Consider the following 22,166-nt stretch of genomic DNA (forward strand, 5'->3'; position numbering starts at 1 on the left):
AGAAACCATTCAGAGTTACACATTTCTCCCATCATGTCTCATCATGGAGACCGTTTTTGAAAAACCACAGTTAGTCTTCCAATTTTTATATGACTTCAGAAGTCAAGGTTACATTATCTGATAAATGCTTTCCTTTCATGGTTGAGAAAGGGAAAGTCAGAAGGTGACAGAGCAAGAGAGTAGGGAGAATAGAGAAGGATTTCATAGCCACACCCATTGTCTTGCACATTGTCTTGCAGGAATAGGTACTTTTGCAAATCTTATGCCGCCTCTTGATTTTGAAATCTTCTCTTAATTTCCTCAAAAGTAAAGCATCATAGGTGCCTGTATTTGTGAGACCTTTTGCTAGGAAATCTGTCATCACTACTCTCGGAAGATTGTGAGCATAACCTTGCCAGCAGAAGGCTGTACTCTTACATCCTTTGGAAGTAATGAGTTCAAGTGCGTCTACTGCACTAACTAAGCTTTGGTTTCTGGATCATAGTGATGGACTCAGGTTTCATCCTCTGACTCTTGTAAGAACATCTCCAAATTCATCCTTGAGCACCCAACATGTTCTCACTTCGAGAAGTAACCTGGGAATCCATCTGATAGACACTTTATGCATATGTAAATAGTCATGAATGATAGTCTCCACAGTTTATTTAGCAAATGGTTATGCGTCGATCTCCCAAAATAGCAGCCTCAATTTGACTGAAAGATTCCTCATAATATATATTACTAGCCTGAGTGCCCGGCATTGCCCGGGTGTTTGAAGGTGTGTGTTGAGCAAAAAAAAAAAAAAAAAAGGACAAAGTGGTAGTAGGCAGTCAGGCTCAAACCCGTACCTCGAAAGATGAAAAGTATGTGAAAAAAAAAAACATGACGTCTTTGCCGCTGCGTTCATTGCAAAACCGGAAGTTGTGAAGGTTTAAATTAAGGCTAGTCAATCGAAAAGAGGGGATGACTTTCAAAAATATCAGTGAAAAAAAGCGGCCCCTCCTTGTAGAAAAGTGCTCAGTTGAGGGTAAAGGAATTAATGTTTTTGCCTAATTTTTCGATATTTGTCGTCCGAAGGGTCGAGCTTCAAAACGATACCAATCTCATGAAAGTTTTAGATATACATACAAACATAAATACATAGATACATAGATAATATTTTTGATTGTTCAACTGGCAGCTATGCATCTTATTAACCTTCAAAAATGACATCTTTGACAATGATTCTGGCAGTGGTCATGTTTTTGTTGGGTTGAGGTATGGTTTTGCTTAGGAAGTCCACCCTCCTCCTTTCCTCTACAAGAAGGTGTTTGTTTTATTTTTTATGACTGATTGAGGCACCCCCTACCAAGGAATGCCAACCCCCAATATTTCCTCCTGTATCAGAAAACATGCTATGTGATATATGTATATCTGTACGTGATGTTGCCAAGCTAATCAAAAACCTTGATTCCAGTAAAGCAACTGGCCCTGACGGTATTCCAATTATAGTACTCAAAAAACTTCAACATGAACTAGCGCCCATACTTACAAAACTGTTTAAACGTTGTCTTAAGGAGAATAGTTTCCCATCTCCCTGGAAAATTTCATCAGTATGCCCTGTATTTAAGAATTCAGGTGATCGCTCATCCCCCTCTCAGTACAGGCCAATAAGTCTCCTGTGCGTCATGAGTAAGTTGCTAGAATCTGTGTTAAATACAGAAGTAATCAACCATCTCAACAAAAATAACCTTCTTAGTGACACTCAATATGGTTTCCGTTCTGCTAGATCTACAGCAGATGTGCTTACAGTTATATCTCATGGGATTAGCAATTCTCTGGACAGAGGCAACCTTTGTAGGGCAATTGCTCTTGACATATCTAAGGCCTTTGATAGGGTATGGCATAAAGGTTTACTTCATAAGATCTCTAGCTATGGTGTAGCTGGAAATGTCTTCTCAATTATTAAATCATTTCTTTCTGATAGGTTCATAAGAGTAGTAGTTGAGGGGCAAAAATCAGAAGCTCACAGTATTAATGCCGGTGTCTCTCAGTGGTCCATCCTGGGCCCAACTCTTTTCCTGATCTACATTAATGATCTCCCAAATCACATCCTTACATCATTTGTAGACATTTATGCTGACGATACTACCATTTATGGTAGCACATCTAAGACAGTAAACGACTAAGTTCTCTCCAATTCTCTCTTCTCTGATCTTGAGCACGTAATGCAATGGGGAAAGGAGTGGCTGGTTACTTTTAATGCATCTAAAACCAAACTTCTCTCTTTACATCATTAACATTCTGATCCACATCTGGCATCAATTGAAATGAATGGCTCTCGTCTTCAGGAGGCCTCAAGTTTTGACAAGCTTCTGGGCTTGACCATTACTCCTGATCTTAAATGGAACACGTACATCAAATCTGTTGCCAAGGCCGCTGGAAAAATGGTGGAATCTTTCTATCGATCCGGTAAATATCTCACTGCTGATGCTATTCTTTATCTATATAAGAGCCAGGTACGTCCAAGGATGGAATACTGTTGCCACATCTGGGCAGGAGCTGCTAGAAAGGACTTGTCCTGCCGTGATAGAGTTCAAAATAGACTTCATAGCCTCGTAGGAGATATCCTTTTCTCTTCCTTGCAACCTCTATCTTACAGAAGAGATGTTGTGAGTTTGTCTCTGATGTATCATTATTTTCATGGAAAGTATTTGACTGAGCTTCAATCTATGGTCCCCCCTCGCCAAACTTTCACAAGAAACACTCGTCTAGCTGAAAACACTATCAATAATTCCCCCCACTCTTTATCTGTGCCTAAACCTAAACGTAGATTCCATGAACAAAGCTTCTTTCTTAGAACTGCACGTCTGTGGAATTGTCTTCCGTTTTCCTGCTTTCCGGCTGACTACAATATGGTTTTGTTCAAGTCTAATGTAAATAAGTTCTTGATGAGCCGTTCCATATAAGTTATCAAATTTACCGAATTTCCATTACTAATGATTACTATATTGTCCAATTTCTACTGTACACTCTTTAACCCTTATCCTTGAGTGGCCTCTTGGCCTTGATAATGTTGTGATGCCTATGTAAAAAAAAAAAGGGTTGCTCTGGAATTTTTAAAACTAAACTGCACATTTCCTAATGCCCTGTCTTTTCAAAATCTCACCTAAGCTTGTATCTAATTTCTCTTTATCCTTCAGTGGCTTCTAATCTTCATAAGTGATTACTCATTTGTAAAAAACAGTAAACTGTGACTTTGAACATCAAACTGATTTGCAATTTGGATTATTTGGATTATTGTTCTGATCTTGAATGTTATTCTAACAATATTTTTGTTGATATTACCTCTGACCTTTTTGCCGAACTTAAGAATCTTGCTGTCGAATTTGAATGGAACTTTTCCGTTTGAAATTCTCTGCAGATTCCCAAGTTTGACAGAAAGATTCCTGAGTTGGACAAGATACATCTTACGAAGGTCGGAGGTTACATCGGCCGAAACGTTTTGAAAATAACACTCACTGTTCTCACAGCAGTCTGAATAATCAAAATAATACGAATTATAAATCCTCATCTCAAAAATCCAAAGACATAAACTACAAACTATCGTAAATGAGTAAAAACTGACAGACTACAACATGATCAACAAACAACTTCATAACAAATGTCGCAAATCAGATGGGAACCAGTCATGACATGAACTTTAAACTGTTTTATAATTAATCACCAGCTGATGTAAATAACATTGCATCAAAGCAACACACTGACCTGGTGGGAGGTGGCACTCATGAAGTCGATACAGTTGTGAACTGATGACCTGGATGTGTCAAGTTCAAATCTGGTCAATTCCTTAGCACCACTTTCAGTATAGATGTTGGCAACCTTCATGTCTCCCCATCTGTCTCTCTCTCTCTCTCTCTTTCTGTGTGCGTGAGTGTGTTTGTGTCTGTGTATGTGTGTGTGTATGTATACATATGTCTGTGACTCTGTGTGTGTGTGTGTGTGTGTGTGTGTGCATGTGCATGCATGTGTGGTTTGTGTAAGTATCTGATTCTGGAACTGATCCGTAATCCTCACATTCCATGAGCGATGTTTCTGACAAAGGGGGAAGAATTGCTGTTTTCTAGGTCGAAATCTATTCATCTCACACTTATCATTAGTTGTTTTTTTTATCTCGAAGTTGCATTTTTTTTTTAGCCTCTTGCATCAAGTGGTTTCATGCCTTGTCTAGAGCGATTTTCATAAAAAGAAATAAAAAGGTGGTGGTGGGGGTAGTAAAATTGATAACAATAGTCCGAATATGTTGGATGTTGGCCACCTTCATGCAGTTCCTCACATATGTGCGTGTAAAGTAAAAGCTTAGGCAGGTTCAACACTATAAATCTTTACTATAATGCAACCCCCAACATGGGACTCTCTTTAACTCGCTAGATTGAAATCCTATAGACTATTACATGTGGAACATTGCTAAAAGGGAGACTACTGACATTCTTATTATACCATAGCTTAATTAAAGACTGACGTCCTCTAGATGATGTCCGAAATGATTAGAGACCAGTTAATTTCAGCTTGTGAATGATTTCCGCTATGAATGGAGTGTTGGCATATCATAACTATTAATGCTTTGCAGAAGATTATGCCCAAAGCCAAATGTGTGTGTGTGTGTGTGTGTGTGTGTGTGTGTGTGTGTGTGTGCGCGCAGCATATGAATGACAGAAAGTAGTGGGAGAAATGTACAGTTGACTTAACCTAGACATTATATTTACAAGGAAGCAACACATAGAATGATATCAATTATATCTATCAGTCTTAGTCCGGTATTATTTGATTTTGTGTGTCATAACTAGGGCTATGACAACAGCATATTCTTTTCCTTGTTTTGAATTTCAGGTATATATCCATTGATATCTTATATGTTTTTATGTAAAGTGATGTGGTTGATTAATTGTGTCTGTGTTGGATATATACTCGAGAGTCAAAACAATGAAAATAATATGCTGTTGTCATAGCCCCTAGTCATAACTATCATAGACAGAATTAATATATCTCCATCTTCAATTTACTCGGATCTCAAGTCATCCTTTTGTTTACACCTGTCAGCTTATGTCTCCCCCTGTTCTCACATCTCCATGTCATATAAGAGAGGTTAAAAAGTAGGAGATAACTCTGCCTAAAGCAGAAAAGGTGTTAGCTCCTCTTGATTGTGGTTCTATTACCATTGTTCATGGAATTTGAGTGATATTTCAATTTTTTTTAAAGTAATTTAAAAAGAAATTTAGGGGAGAGGTGTAACAGAGCTGCCGAGGCTGATAGCAGCAGCAATAGCTGCATAAAAATATGCAAATCACCAAGCCGATTGCACAAAGTGACGTCACAGCAGAGATAAAAAGACTCACGTGTCCGAAACAGAAGGGTAGTGTTCAGAAAAGACTCACGTGTCCGAAATACATAGATGACGTCACAGTAGAGACAAAAAATCACACACAAACAGAGAATGAAAAATTAACTATTTAAATATTTAGAAAAATTGCGTTGTTGAAAATGCCAGATATAAAGGCTTTTGTTAAAATGAATTAAGCTTTTTTCCTGTCTTCTGTTTACTTTGATATAAAGATTACATTACAGAGGTAACTCCACCTGTAAACAGAAAAAGAGTTAGCTCCCCTTGATCGAAGTTCAACTGTCCTCACAGTTTTTAATCCAAATAGAAGCAGTCATTGAAGCCACAGTTAGATTTATAAAATAATTGGATTTTTGTGTCAATTTTTTTTAATTTAGGAGTCAGCACTTATCAAAGCCTAAAGGTCACTCGAGGATAAGGGTTAATGAATGTAAGGTGGTAGTAATCGTTAATGGTGTAAATTGGGTATAATTTGATTATTTATGGAGATGGCTCAACAAGAACTTGTTTATGTTGGATTCAATGGCTACTATGTTGTATTCAACCGGGAAGCAGGCCAGTGGAATAGTGTTCCATAGGCATTGCTGACCTTTGAAATGTGGCCATAGATTGTGATGTTGTCTGAATGATCTAAGAATGTGATTTGAGAGATCATTGACGATTTGATATATACACATTTTGTTAAATATTGTTTATTTAACATACTGAAAATGTCCTAAAATAGTCCTCGCATTTAGTAAATGAAAAAGAAAGAAACGTAAAGATTTAACAGGGTCATGAATGAATGTGGTTCTGGCGGTGGTGAAGTAAATACAGATATGGACTGACTTTCACTATGGATGTTGGCAACCTTCATGTGATTCTTTCCCATAAGTACTTACTTCTGTTGATTAAAAAAGAAGAAATAAATGTAAAAGCTAGAACAGGTTCAACATTATGAACTTCGGCTCCTATTGGTTCCATATACAAAACATAAGAGTTCCTGTTTGTCGGTTGATCTGTTGTGCTTACGTTTGAGATAGTAATCCATCTACCAAATTCGATATTTGATTCTAACTAATCTTTTTCGAAAATTATCATGTATTCTTTGTAAAAATAAATTGAAATTTCAATCGTCTTCATCGATTACATGTCCGATATTTTTTTTTTTTTGCAGTAGACACACTTCAAATGCGCTAGTATCGGTCAGCCTAAAGCAGATCAGATTTTAAAACGATTTAAAAAAAAACACATTAATACATTTTGTCTTTATTTACTAAATTTAATATGTTATTGTCTTTAAACGTAAAAAATTTCTTTTGTTCGCTATTGTAAATTTGATCATATACGCCATCTTGAATAAAAAACAAAACTTTGCCTTAGTTCAGTAATTAACGATATCGTAATAAATAATTTATGTGGTTCGTTCCAGAAGTACTTGATTCTGGAGAGAACTATGGAAACCAATAACCCAATGCCGACAATAGAATAGAAATGGTTAGAAGTTATATCGTGCTGATTCATACAAGAAGAAGAAGAAGAAGAAGAAGAAGAAGAAGAAGAAGAAGAAGAATGGTGACTCATACGTGAATTTTACACAAAAAGAATTTCAAAATTGTAATAGGCGTAGAAATAGATTACTGTCATATTAAGTCATTGCCTTTCCTTCTCTTTACGGTCTGTTTCACCAAGACCGTCTTAAAAGACAAGATGGCCGGTGGGCAAAAATAATTTAATCTGCTGACGTCATCACGGATAGTCCTTAGTTGCTTGACACCGGTAGTCACCGGTAGTCACTCGTAACTCGTAACGTCTTGAAGTCAGTGTAATATTTCTTTTTTTATTAAAATGCCTTCACGGCGCATCGTTCCAAATTGCGGAGGAAATTATCGTAAAGGACCAAAAAGTGACAGTATTTTCATTTCCGAAAGATAAAGAATTATAATGCAGTAATAAAAAAAGATTTTAAACCATCTCCATTCAGCAAAGTAAGTTTTAACGTGCTCCCCGCCCCTGTATTTAACACGATGTAACTATAATTTAATTCAAGATTATCATCCTAAATTTTTTACCAGTCAAAAGAAGAAGCTTCAAATAAATTGCTAATATTAAAAAAAAAATTTTTTACAGCATACAAAACTAATGAAAATGCGAGACAACATCGACTCTTTAAAACACGTTCTTTTGAAGAGACGATTTTTTTAAGCTGTTGACACACATTTTTTAAAAATCTAGGAAAAATTAATTTTCCTGAAATTTTTTAATATTTAAAAATAAATTATGCCGGCTGATAAAATTTTTAAACTTTTTTTTAAAGCTAGAAAGATAAAATTTAAAAATACTTATATATATATATATATATATATATATATATATATATATATATATATTTGAAACTAAACTAAAAAAAAACGCGCGTTCACTCGTGGTCTTTCGTTTATTTCATTAATGTAATTGGGTTTGTATTACTGTACACATAGATTCGAAAAAGTTGTCAAAAAACAAATATATAACAAATAAATGTTATCAAAGGCAAGATAAGTTACTTTTCTACCAAATATTTTTCGTGTTTTTATTCAATGTAACATGTTTATTCAGCTCGAAAAACATAAAGTGTTTACTGATGTATTCGAAAATTCCAGATGGCGTCTGATTCTCTCTTTAACACGGTAAGTTTGGGATAAGGTGTTATAAATAAAAAACTATACAAAATACTATTAAAAACCCGCCGAATATATGTCAACCTATGTCACGGTAACATATATTGAGCGAGTTTTTAACAGTATTTTATCCGGTTTTGTATTTATAACACCTTTTCACAAACTTACCGTGTTAAAGAGAGAATCAGACGCCATCTGGAATTTTCGAATACATCGGTAAACACTGTATGTTTTGCGAGCTGAATAAACTTGTTACATTGAATAAAAACACGAAAAATATATCCAGTTTGGTAGAAAAGTAACTTATCTTGCCTTTGATAACATTTATTTGTTATATGTTTGTTTTTTGACAACTTTTTCGAATCTATGTGTACAGTAATACAAACCCACGTATTTTAACAAACTGAAAATATGGATATAAAAAAATGATTTTGCATGTTATTTTTGTTATGTGATGAAATAATCTTAAATAAGAAACATGATTTTTTCTTTAGGTTGATTATTTTTTTACTGTGCAATATTTCATGAATTTATTAAAAATATTGTTTTTGATTTTGAAAAAATATTGTGGTTGATTTTGAAAAAATATTGTGGTTGATTAAAAAATATTCATTTTGATTAAAAAATATTCATTTTGATTTAAAAAAAATATTGTTCATTTTGATTAAAAAATATTCATTTTGATTTTAAAAAAATATTGTTCATTTTGATTAAAAAATATTCATTTTGATTTAAAAAAATTCATTTTGATTAAAAAAAATTCATTTTGATTTAAAAAATATTGTTCATTTTGATTAAAAAAAAATAGTTTAATTTTAATATTTGTTTATTGTCTTAACTCATATCAAATGTTTTGCTTGTGTTCTGCTTCAAATATTCATAATCTTACATGCATAATTTTCATTTAATTATATTAAATAAACTTCAAGTTTATTTCAAATCAAATCGTGTTCCTTCACTTTTTTAAAATGTAATTTATAAGTAATTAAAGAACGCATTCTAATCTTTAAAATCTATAATACAACGAAATATTCAATTGCTTATAATATACTTAAACAAACAACTTGTGTTTTTTTTAATTATTTTTTTATTATTAATATTAGATGAGTTTCAGTATAAATCATCGTGTTCTTTCTTTATTTCTTTATTTTAATCCAATTTTGAAGTTTTGTAACGCTGTCTGTAAAAATTACTGTTCATTATTGACAGTCTAAGAGTTCCACATATCTTGCTTGTTGGGACCTCGGCGATGACGTCATTTTTTCAGCTGGCCGGCCATCTTTATAACGAAGGCCACGGTTTCACTCTTTCTTTTTATTTCCTTTCCTTACCCTTTTTTTTTTTAAATTCTTATGCCCTCCTATTATTTTTAATGTTGGAGGATGATTCTCCCCGTTGTTTCAGCTGGTTGGAGACTGAGTAGAAAGTACCGGTAAAGAATCCATTCTTGACAGTCAGCCCAACAAGTGTGGGACAAAGAACTGGCTCAGCCAGTACCTGTCGGACTGAAGAACGTCACCAGGGTAGTACCTAGGAGGTCCTCCTTACCAAACCTAACCACTCAGCTTTCGGGTCGAGTAAGTTTATCGCGTACTGTCTGGAAACAGGGCTATCCAAACAATTTTTACTAGGTAAGAGAGCTCCTTCTTTAGGGGCGCTGACTTGAACACCCCACCTTCCAACCTTGTGTCACATCTTGCTGGGTTGAGCAGCAAGTAAATCTCTACCCGTTTTCCCTTTCCTAAAGCGAATCACATAAAATGGAAAGAGAATGTCGTATGTGTTGAAAAAAAAATCAATAAAGTGATCGATCGTAAGAATGCAAGGACTAATATACAAATTCTTTATTTTATTCCTGATTCTGATTCCAATTCATTGCCATCGCTTATCAAAGCTCAAAAGTCACTCGAGGATAAAGGTTCATGATATTGTCAATTGGAAATGTACAATATCTTGATAGGATTCAAAACGATGCGCTGATTATTTAAATAGACGGTTTGACAAGAATTTGTTAACATTAGACTTGGAAACGTTATGCTGTAGTTAATTGGGAAGCAGCCTTGTAGTATTCAACAGATTTTTTATGATCATCTAAGTCAAGTTCTTAAAGAAATTAATTATTGCAAATATGATATAAATTGGAGAGCGAGTTTTGAGAAACAATCAAAATATGCATATTATTTGCATCCATCGTTTCGGCCAATGTAACCTACGACCTTCTTTAGATGTATCTTGTCAAACTCGAGAATCTGGATGGAATTTTGGACAGAACACTTTTATTTAATCAACGTGAGTAGCATGTTCTTGTTCCATCAGCCATGACCAGGTGGAAGTCTTTTTTGTTTTTTTTATTACATTTTAACCCCAAACAAGGCACATTGCTACTTTGGTGTAGGGGGCTACTATCAGGGGAAACAACTACTGGGGTACTATGTAGGGATTTGGGCAGCAAGATGTTGGTTCACGTTGCACTTGAACTTCTGCATGTCAGTACAGTTGGGGAAGCAGTGACTTGGAATGGAATTCCAAAGTCTAGCGGTTCTGGGAAAGAAACTACCGGAGTAGAAAGATCTTTTACATCTAGGGATCTCTACAGTGTGGGGGTGGGATTTTGCGGCTTGTCGGGTCTGTCGAGGGTGTTCACGTCGTGGGGGCACAAGTGCTTGCAGTTCATCAGAGCATTCACCATTAAAATGCTTGTAGAACAGGCAGAGGGATGCAACATTTCGTCGATGGGACAGAGGCTGAAGCTTAGATGCCAGTTTAGGCCAATCAGATTTACGACTCTCTTTTGAACCTTGTCAAAGAGCAAGAGACTAGTAGCCGATGCACCAGCCCAAATATTACAGCAATACTCCATACATTGGCGAATGGTTGCCTTATAGAGGTACAGGATACTTTCGGGTGTTAGTAGTTTTCTAGCATGGTAGAGAGAGCCCACCTTCCTTGCAGCGGCCGTGGCAATGCCCTCGATGTAATTGTTCGAACTCATGTTTCCTGTGAACGTTAGGCCAAGGAGCTTGAAAGACGTACTGTCAGATAAAGAGTCGTTGGCCATTGCTATAGGTGGTAAGTAAGTCTTAAGTAATTTGCAATTGTATTTTGAGTATCGCCCGCACTGAGGATTGAACCATCAATCCTTTCAGAAAGAGTGTAACTTATTTAAAGCACTTGGTAAAATTCAGGTGTAAGTTACGCTCTTCTGGAGGTGGAAGATTCAATCATCAGTGTGGACGACATTCAAAATACAATCGTCAATTATGACTTTTACTCAGTCATGGCTTACGAAATGAAAGCACGCTACCCCCACCCGTGAATTAAATAAAGGGTTCCATTTGAAATTCTGTGCAGATTCCAGTGTTCAACAGAAAGATTCTCAAGTTCGATAGAAAGATTCAAAGATCAACAAGGTACTAGGGATGGGACGATTCCAATAATTTTTTCCGATACAATTACCGATTCCATATCAAATTCCCGATTCTGATACAATTACTGATTCCGATTCCGATTCTTTATAAATATCTAAATATTTAACTATAAAGTTGTTATTTTTCACGATTACTGTAAAAACACATGTAAAATGTGCAGATGTTTTTTCAAACGTAAAGATACACTTATGGTGGGATGATCTATCGATTGTAGTTTTACTAATAGTTTAAAATCAATAGATATTCATTATTTTAGTATTACTATCAGCAGTAGAATTCATATGCAATATATTTCTGCTGGCCATTTTGTGAAAGTTCAGCATGAATGGAGACCCCACGATATTATTGTAGCCCTTTTGTTAAAACTGCAAAACTATTTATCTAAGTAATCTGGTTAATGTAGTGCCAGAATATATCTGCTTATTACAGTTTATCTCCAATATCCTTATAGGAGTCTGTGACATATTTCTATTGTATGGACGTCTGGCGCGAACAGAAACCCCACAATATCATGATACCATCTTTAGACAGAACAAATACTACACTTGGATCCTAGCCAGAAAACCAAGAAGGTATATTTTAGAGTCATGTACGGCCCAAAAGCGACATCATTTTTTTTTTTTAATTTATTTATTTATTTTTTACATTGCATCTTTGGTGATCGGGAGATCCTATTTATTAAAAAGGAGGATAAAGGGTGATATCATACTACGAACATTAAATTAGCGTATCTTTATTCTAATTTAATGTTCGTCGTTTGTTATCACCTTCTATCCTTCTTTTTAATAAATAGGATCTCCCGATCAAATAATTTATAATCTGGAAACCGTGGCACATGTATGTACATGCGTACGTTAAATGTACTACAGGATTATTAATATTATTATTATTTTTTATTTTTTATATTTTTATATTTATTTATTTTTTGACAGGATTAATGAATTACAAGTTCAGTTGGAAGACGTAATCCAATCCAAGAAACAGATGGAAATGGTATTATCTGAGATGAGTGGCGGCGTCCGTCAGTTGAGCAACAAAGTCGAAAGCCAAGGATCCAAATTCTCCAATGCCATCAGTGAAATGATGCTGGTGTCCAAACGTCTTGAGAATGAACATCGGCTTGTTGTACGTACTTTTTGGATATTTTGTCTTTCATTTTCTAAATAATTATCAACACATCGCGATGAGAAGCGTAGACCCAAAAGACCACTGGAGGATAGGTCAATAAATGTGATGGGCAGTGAGCCAACACCGTGATGATTGATAATGATGCTGCAAGTATTGCAGCAATTGATTATTTAAGAAGATTCTAACCATCTTCAGATTTATTATATTATCGGTTGCCTTACTTTACTAGTCACTTATGTAGAATTGAAATTGAAAGGGTATAATAGTTTATTTGAACCATTGCTTCTTCTTCTTCTACATCTTTTTCTTTGTCACCATCTTCATCTTCATCTATTTCTTCATCTATTTCTTCTTCTCTATCTTTTTCATCTCCTTGTCTATCTTCATCTTCTTCATCTTCTTATCTTCATCTTCTTAATCTTCTTCACCTTCTTCTTTCTCACCTGGTCTATTTTCACTCTCTTTTTGTCCATCTTCTTGCTCATCCTCCTGTTCATCATCATCCTCATCCTCATCATCATCATCATCATCATCATCATCATCGTCGTCTTCATCTTCTTCATCTTCTTTTTCACCTTCTCTATCTTCATTCTCTTCTAGTTCATCTTCTTGCTCATCATCATCATCATCATCATCATCATCATCATCATCATCATCATCATCATCATCATCTTCTTTGTGTGTTTTCGAAGCATGTAGTCTTACAACAATTTCTCACTTTTTCAATACAACAATTGCATTAATTGTTGTATTGTCCAAGATCTTCAAGTTACACTTGTCGGACATTTAGAGATCAGACAAAGCAGTGTCGCATCAGTATGGTCCTCCCATCCACATTCATAGATTGTTGAGTTAGTTTTGCAGCTCCATCTAATTAGAGCAACTTTTGATGGACTCATTCCTGTTCTACGAGTGTTCTCCATTGGGAAGGATGATTCCCATGTCAGTAAGAGGGGTCTATTTTCTAACCGTCTGGTCCACAATTTTAGCCTGGTCTCTTCCTGAGATGTTGTTAGGGATTCAACATGGCTGAGGAAGCTTCACTTTGCTTGCCTACTTTGAAGCAAGTATTGCTGGTAAATAAGTATATAGGTATCATTCAAACACTACCGTGTTTGAATATATGGTTAAATGGCAGTTTTAGTCATTCATTACTGGTTCAAAGCTTCACCGCTCACTCATTTTTCGACCAAATTTCAAACAATTATTACAGTTTATAGATCACCTTCTCAGCTATATTGTGAAAAAACTATTTCAATTTTCGTTCAGTAAAACAAAAGTTATGATGAATTTACTGGTGTTCAAAATCGTGAAAACGCGTAAGGATGTGAATGACGTTTTTTATGACTGGTTTCTATAGCGATCACGTCGCTTCAGCGACTAGTGTTGCTACTAATTCACTGCTGTCACGAAAAGAGAAGTAACAGGTGAAAGAGACGGAATGAAAGAATGAAGGGGAGATAATTGGCGGGATTTTATTGAAGCAGACAAGTGCCGTACATTGTTATTACATATGCCTATGTTATGTTTATGGGGGAAAAAATAAGACTGAAATTAAACAAAGAACAAGTGAATTTATTGGAAGCTTGGAAAAATGCGTGCATGAAAAGTCATATGGTTAAGCTTAAACATGGAAAAGTAAAGGACTAGTTGCTAAAACTGGAAAAGAAAAGGACAAGATATTCTAGAAAAAATATAATAAATTTATAACTTAAAATATTGCAGCATTAAGAATTTTTTTAAAGTTCACTTCATAATCAAAAACAATCTACTGTTTCAGTGATTATTCTTTCACTTAGTGTTACTAGAATCTGGGTTAATGGAAAATATTTTGATGTTTCTAGTACAACTCTCTCCTTTTCAAAAAACAAAAGTTCATTCTGCTTACAGAGGAGAAACGTCTGAGATGGCCGTTATATTTCCTTTGTATAGTATTTGAAAAATAGACAGTTCGAAAAACATAAGACTAAGAATAATAACAACTGACCTTTTGTTTTATTTGCAGCAAGATTCGTTCGCAAAAACACTTCACAATCCGAATGATATGTCAGTCACGTTTCTTAAAGATCAAATGGAAAGCAGGTAAGAATGTGGAATGTTTTCTTTATATATTTTACAGTAGTTCAGTTTCGAATCTCATGAATACTTATATCTACCTGTCACCTACAGGGTGGTCAGAAAGTCAGGTAACATTTTAAAGAAAAACGATATTAGCAATACACGTATATTTAAGTACCATACATTGAAATATAAAATGAAACAAACATGAAATATGTTTATTTTGTTAATTGTCGTCCATTTCTCTCTATCAATCGCTGGAAGCGATTAACCACTGATTGTGTAACACGTGTAATCATGTCAGCTGATATCCGCGCAATCTCCTCTTCAATAAATAACTTTAAAGACGCTATTGTATCAGGTTTCTTGCCATAAACGCTATCCTTTACATAGCCCCAAAGCCAGAAATCAGGAGGGGTAAGATCCGGAGATCTGGCTGGCCATTCAACTGGGCCACGGCGACCAATCCATCGTTGTGGAAAAATTTCATCCAAGAAATAATATTAAACGAATAGAGATTATAATGGATCATATTGTTTTTTCTATCTTTAACATGTTACCTGACTTTTTGACCACCCTGTAGATGATCGAGTTTCAATCCTGGCTTGAGGCAGTTGCTTGTCTAGGTGTACTGATGAGCTGTGATACTAACTCAGTGTTTGAGAGATAGACTTTAATACAACATTCGAATACATATGTATCTTATATAGACTTCAAGTGTTTACTCCAGGTATAGGGCTCCATAATTTCTGGGAACTTTGACGATAGGAAAAAAAAATAATATGTGTGTGTGTGTGTGTGTGTGTGTGTGTGTGTGCATGTGAGAGTTTTTTCAAAAGTGCACTTTTATTTATTTATTTAATTAATTCATTTTAATTAAGTCACTTAAATTATTTTTAATTACTTATAGGCAGATGACACATGTTTCGTTGTAGTGATGGAAAATATAGTTCATTGTACTCTCATGCAACTCATCAGTGACAAACAAACACGCACACACACACATATATGTGCAAACTAATCTTGTTGGAAAATATCTCAACACACAAACATACATACAAACATGTATGCGTATGCGTGCATGCATGCATGTATGTGTGTGTGTGTGTGTGCGCGTGTGTGTGTGTGTGTGTGTTGAGATATTTTCTAATGAGATTAGTGTTATGTTTTTATGTGCTTTGCATTCCTAATAATAAAAATCACATGAATTTATAAATTTGATAGTTATTACCAAATTCCTATACATGAAGAGATACAGGTGGCCATTTTGTTTTGATTTAGTTTTTTTTTTTACATAATGTTGGCACATTTCCAGCGTGCTTTTCTCAATTTTACATGCATAATACTAAATGGATTTTAAATGGAAATGGTTACTCATTAAATAATATATAATAAAAAGTAACATAAAACCATTTTTAATGCTTATACGTTGGAGGTCATTTGTGCATAAAAAAAAATAAATAGACATGCTAACATGGGTCTATTCGATCTGCGTTGTTAGCAATGAAAATACTATTGTTGGATATTGTGATTAGGAGGACGAATTGACACATATAGAGCGTGCTTTTCTCAATTTTACATGTATAATACTAAATGGATTTTAAATGAGAAATGCTTCTTCATTTAGTAATATACTAGCAGGCCGCCCGGCGTTGCCCAGTCGTAAAATATGCATAAATATGATACTTTAATTAATGCAGACGTCTTATTTATTATAAACAGAAATACCGTAGATATTAAACGTAACGTTAAATTTCTTTAAAAAAAAAATGATGAAGTAAAAAAAAAACGGGAATAAAACCGAGACATGCGCATGCGAGTATTATATTTTTTCTACACAGTTCAATATTTTGTACGTAAAAAAAATACTCGAGTTAAGATCGAAACCAAAACCTAAAGACAGTGAGCAAAGTACGATAACCATTACACCAGCTTGGCATGATTTTTTAAATATGTTTCAAATAAACTTATGCTTAACATAAGGAAGCTGTCATAGCCGATGCATCCATGGCGAAACCGGAAGTTGTGAGCGTTGGCATTTAGGCTAGTCAATCCAACGAAACAAAAATGTTGATGAAAAAAGTGACCCCTCCTTGTAGAAAACTGTCCAGTTGAGGGTGAAGGAATTAATGTTTCATGACTATGCATGCGCAGTCGTAAAACAGTTTGAAACAGATAAAAATCTGGTTGCCTCCCACGTACCAATTTTTCAATTTTAACCCCTTAGCAGCTCTTTTTGCTGATGAAAACCGATTAAAAAGTTTTCCACAGATCAAAATACTCCATATACCAAATTTCAAGCCTGTAGATAAAAAATTATTTGAGTATATAGGTTGAGAAGTATTTTCACACACATGCACACACGCATTCTCACTTTCATAGATATATAAATAACAAAAACGATAACATAAAACCATTTTTAATGTCTATACAGAATTGTTTTTGCATTTGTCTCTGACCACAACCTTTAATGTTTATCGATTTTTATTTCAATGTGGTACCTTTTTCTTTATTTTTTATTTTTTAAAAAAATAATTTGTATTTAATCATCGATCCAATCCAATGCGGCTGCAGCTGAGATTGAACTCACTACACGAGTTTGTAGTGTAATTCAAATCTTGGCGGTAACTGAATACTTGATGCTTCGCCAGGACTATCAAGGGTATTTTTTATCATGACGCCATCACTAGATTGGGTGCCTACCACGGCTTAAGAGAGTCCCATCTTTTTTTTTTTTTTTTTTTACATGGGCATCACCACTTATCAAGGCCCAGGGGCCACTCGAGGATAAGGATTAAAGAGTGTACAGTAGTCAGTTGGACAATATAGTAATTGTCAGTAATGGAAATTCAGTAAATTTGTTAACTTAAGGAGAACGGTTTATCAAGAACTTGTTTATGTTGGACTTGAACACAACCATATTGTAATCATCTGGAAAGCAGGTAAACGGAAGACAGTTCCACAGGCGTGCAGTTCTAAGAAAGAAGCTTTGTTCATGGAATCTATGTTTAGGTTTAGGCTCAGATAAAGTGTGGGAGAAACCCTCGAGAGAAGGATAGATCGTGCCAGTTTCTCAAACTGGTATTTTTACCTCGCAGTACAAACAGCGCCTAGCATTCCCAAATAGTCACCCATCTGGTACTGGCCAGGCTCAACGTTGCTTAACTTCAGTAATCTGGTGAGAACCGGTGTATCAACATGATTGTGGCATGTATTATATTTAATCATGGCCATTGTTAAATATTTCTATAAACAACGACAGTGACGTGTTAGCTGGTAAAAAGATCTTTGCTGACACCGTGGAAATCTTGCTTTCAGTTAGAAACTTCAAATTTTAAATGTCTTGGTTTCTTGTATGTAAGGAATACAGCATAATCATTTTGAGACACCGGTTCTCATAAGATCTTTGGTTAAGCAACGGTGAGTCTGATCAGTACTAGATGGGTTACCATTTAGTAATACCAGACACTGTTTGTAGGAGGACGTTGACATCTCCTTGCAATAACTGCAAAACATTGACATTAGATCATCAAAGTTAAGCAATATTTGTTGGATTGGCTGGTGACCCCACGAAGAGAGGCATTCAATGGTTTGCGCACACACACACACACATACACACACACACACACACACACACACACACACACACAGATTGATTCCATGCGAGGAATGCATCACCATTGTCTATTGGAGTGCATAATTTGACTCGGAAATATGTAAGAGGATATCAGTCAAAGGATTTGAGACAACAGACGGTGGAAAATATTAAAAATTCCAAAGAAAAATTTATATAAAACGTCATAAAAGCAGAGCAGTCAGAGAGAGAGAGAGAGAGAGAGAGAGAGAGAGAGAGAGAGAGAGAGAGAGAGAGAGAGAGAGAGAGAGAGCAAGCTTGACACTTTTTTACTGCCAACATACACACCAACCCCACGCGCCTTCATTGATGTCAAAACAGCAGTCATAACTTTAAATCCAAAGCTATTTATGAGTGTGAAATAAAAACAAGGCCAATAGCCATTAGTCACGTGCTCTCGTGTAATGAATGAATGCGTGAATGTAGGATTGATATAAAATTCTTAAAGATAAACTAAAATGACCGAAAAATGGGCTGAAATGACTTAAATAAATAAAAAGTAAATGACTTAGAATGACATTAATGAACTTAAGGATGAATTGAATGACCTTAAGAATGACTTGAATGCTTAAAAATAACTGGAATCCTTCAAAAACAACTTGAATGATCTGGAGAATGACTTGAATGGCTTTGAGACTGACTGGTTGTAAAGTGGGTGATCATTTTACATTAAATTAATACAGAAAAGTGATCCCCCACTTTATATCACAATAAGTACAGCATGTAGTTAGAACAAATACTACACTTTGGTCTTGGCCAAAAGGCCAAGAAAAGTTTAAAAAGCTAAGAACAGCATCTATTAGCAACAGACCTTTGATCTTAACCAAAAAGGCCAAGCACAAAAGTGTTACGGCAGACCAACAAATTGATTGAGAGACTGACGGACCGACCGATGGAGTGACTTATAGAGTCACTTGCACGCGACTAATAATGCATTATTTTATAGATCAGTTGTGTTGTGTTTTACTCCCTGTCAGTGTGTATATATCGTAGACCAGTGACAAAAGTAGAATTAACAATTATTAAGACTGAAAAGCATATTTTGAACGACCAGCCACAGGGAATATATAACACAGTGAACCTGATCAGTATCAAATGGGTAAGGATTTGGGAATACCAGGAACTGTTTGTAGGAGGACATTGCCACTCCTTGCAAGAATTGCAAAACAACACCATCATTATCTACCCTGATGAAGATATACAAGTGACTAGGAATTACTGGTTCAACCCACATAAAGCAAAAGGCATACGTTATAGTAATGACCGTGCATTCATCTCTATTATTTGTTAATCTTTATTTTTTTCTTCTGATTTTCAGAATTATTGAATTGAAAGAAAGTCTTTTATTCACACGACAAAAGATGGAACAAGAAACGCAATTACGGGTTTCAATGGAGCAAAACCTAAATCGCAAGTGAGAGACATTTTTTTTTTTTTTTTTTTACAAAATATTACTATTTCTAATCGGTGTTGCCCGGGGGCATGGACAATAATATAAAAGAGATGAAAATGTGTGCATAAAATTTTTCTTTACCCCCCCCCCTCTCTCCATTTCAAATAAAGTGTCAAATTGAAGTTCGTTATAACAGCCTGGATTATTTCAAGAAGCACCTGGAAAGTTATTTTAATTCGAAATTATCATTAAACTATAGAATGATATAACCTTAGATTTACTGCTTTATATATATATACTAGCAGGTTGCCCGGCATGTCCGGTCATAGAATATGCTTAAATATGATATTTTCATGCAGATTTCGTATTTATTATAAAATAATGATTTAAAAAGTAAAAAAAAAAAAAATCACTCGTGTGACACGACGGATAATCGAAACCAAAACGTTTAGCTTACCATTTACTTTTTCCTTTGACGTTAATGTCTGACCTATAAAGACATAAAGTTAAATAGTGTGTGTAACATCTTAGATTAAAACTTCTACCCCCCCCCCTCTTTTTATTCATTTTTTTAAAATCTCCCTATCCCCCATTTTCCCATCTTTCTCTCCCAATCTTCTCTTTCATTTAAGAAAAAAAAAAAAAAAAAATGTAATTCATTTACTATAGCTATCCTTTTTAAACAAATACTTTTTCTAAATGTGAGATATCATGCATTCGGGGTAACGCCGATCAAAATATTATAAACTTTGTGTGTCTTTGGTTAATAGTTTTTAAAATACTGCATAGCGACAACTGCCGTTTATATATATATATATATATATATATATATATATATATATATATATATATATATATATAATTAGCAAGGGCGCGACACGCCGACACTGGACATACTAATGTTTCAGATAGATGATTGGTTAAAACCACAAGTCCTCGTCAGGCGACTATAAAAAATTTGTCTTCCATAGAACAAAAACAGTTGTGAAACCTTTTTTTAAGTCGCCTGACGAAGACTTGTGGTTTTAATCAACAATCTGTCTGAAACATTAGCATATCCAGTGTCACAACCATGTAAATTTGTTTATATTAATGGAAATATATCTTGCTCTTCTTTTATTGAGCACTCTTAATAACCTCGTTAAATTCATGAGTTTTCTCTCTTGAGAATACCTATTATTTGGTGTATATATATATATATATATATATATATATATATATATATATATATATATATATGATGCCACTGTCCAGTCTCGAAAGACAAAGGATACCCCTTGTAGGGGCAGCTGCGCATGTAATTATGAGGCAAGGGTTGTGCAATCTCCAACCACACCCCTCCTGAATCGGCAGTGCTTGAGTCCAGTGGCAAGGAGAAGTCCAGGCCGACTGGAAACAATGCAAGATATGCGGCATAATCACGTTTGACACAATGGTTCCCATCAGATTATTGAAGTTAAGCAACAATGAGCCGAGCCAGTACCAGATGGGTGACCATTTGGGGCTTCCAGGTGCTGTATGTGCTCCGTGTATATTATAACAAATAAATGACGAAAGCCTATGTTCCAAATTTCAAGATGTTGTCCATCTTACAATTTATTCCTTTTAGTATGTTTAAGTATGATAATTGTAAGATGGTCAACATCATGAAATTTGGAATATAGGCTTTTGTCATTTATTTGTTATATGCTCTGTAATTTCGTTGAGCTTCATAAATTAAAGGATTGGTATAAATAAAAGGTGGAATATAATTGAAAAAAAAAAGCATATTTACACACACACACACACACACACACACACACACACACACACACACACACACACACACACACATATATATATATTTTAAAGCCAAAGACAATGCGGAGGAAGACCGGAAAAGATGAAGTAAAAAAGAAAAACAAACAAATGTAGACGGTCTTCCTCCGCATTGTTTTTGGCTTAAAAAAAAAAATATATATATTTCTTTACCAACAATGCTTCAAGCAAAGTACTACCTACTCTTATATATATATATATATATATATATATATATATATATATATATATATATATATATATATACAGCATAATCGCGTTGACACACCAGTTCTTAGTAATTGTCTGAACACCCAAGTTAAGCAATGTTGAACCTGGTTAGTACTAGATGGGTGATCATTTGGGAATTCTAGGCGCTGTATGTGCTCTCCGCTTATCTCAGCATTTGTTTCCAGTCGTCCTGTACAGTCACTTCACTTGCCACTGGTATTTAACAATGTTGACTCAGGAGAGGTGTGGTTGGAGATTGCGCGCTTCCTGCCACAAAAATTTAACGTGCAGGCACCCCTACATAGGTATCCATAGTCTGTCAAAAACTCAAAAACTGAAGGAGCCTGTTTTATATATATATATATATATATATATATATATATATATATATATATATATATATATATATTACAAGTAGGCCACCCAGCATTGCCCGATTGTAAAATATTAATTAATATGATATTTTCATTTATGCAGATTTCATATTTATTATTGTAGA

The 22,166-nt window shown here is 34.8% G+C and overlaps 1 protein-coding gene and 1 pseudogene across 7 annotated transcripts in view; one reads left to right on the top strand and one right to left on the bottom strand.

Annotated features, from left to right (window-relative positions):
• Positions 1-22,166, top strand: part of LOC145259843 (coiled-coil domain-containing protein 154-like) — a 335,063-nt gene that overhangs the window by 194,139 nt on the left and 118,758 nt on the right. For all 7 annotated transcript variants that reach the window (XM_080117680.1, XM_080117679.1, XM_080117678.1 and 4 more), the window contains 3 exons: positions 12,359-12,551; positions 14,560-14,636; positions 19,565-19,660. In XM_080117680.1, the coding sequence (XP_079973806.1) occupies positions 12,359-12,551; positions 14,560-14,636; positions 19,565-19,660 (366 nt within the window). The remainder of the gene's footprint in view (positions 1-12,358; positions 12,552-14,559; positions 14,637-19,564; positions 19,661-22,166) is intronic.
• Positions 18,897-19,022, bottom strand: LOC145260125 (U2 spliceosomal RNA; annotated as a pseudogene).

Source organism: Euprymna scolopes, chromosome 35 (assembly GCF_053919585.1).
Source record: "Euprymna scolopes isolate OS-2025 chromosome 35, ASM5391958v1, whole genome shotgun sequence".
Classification (NCBI taxonomy): Eukaryota; Metazoa; Mollusca; class Cephalopoda; order Sepiida; family Sepiolidae; genus Euprymna; species Euprymna scolopes.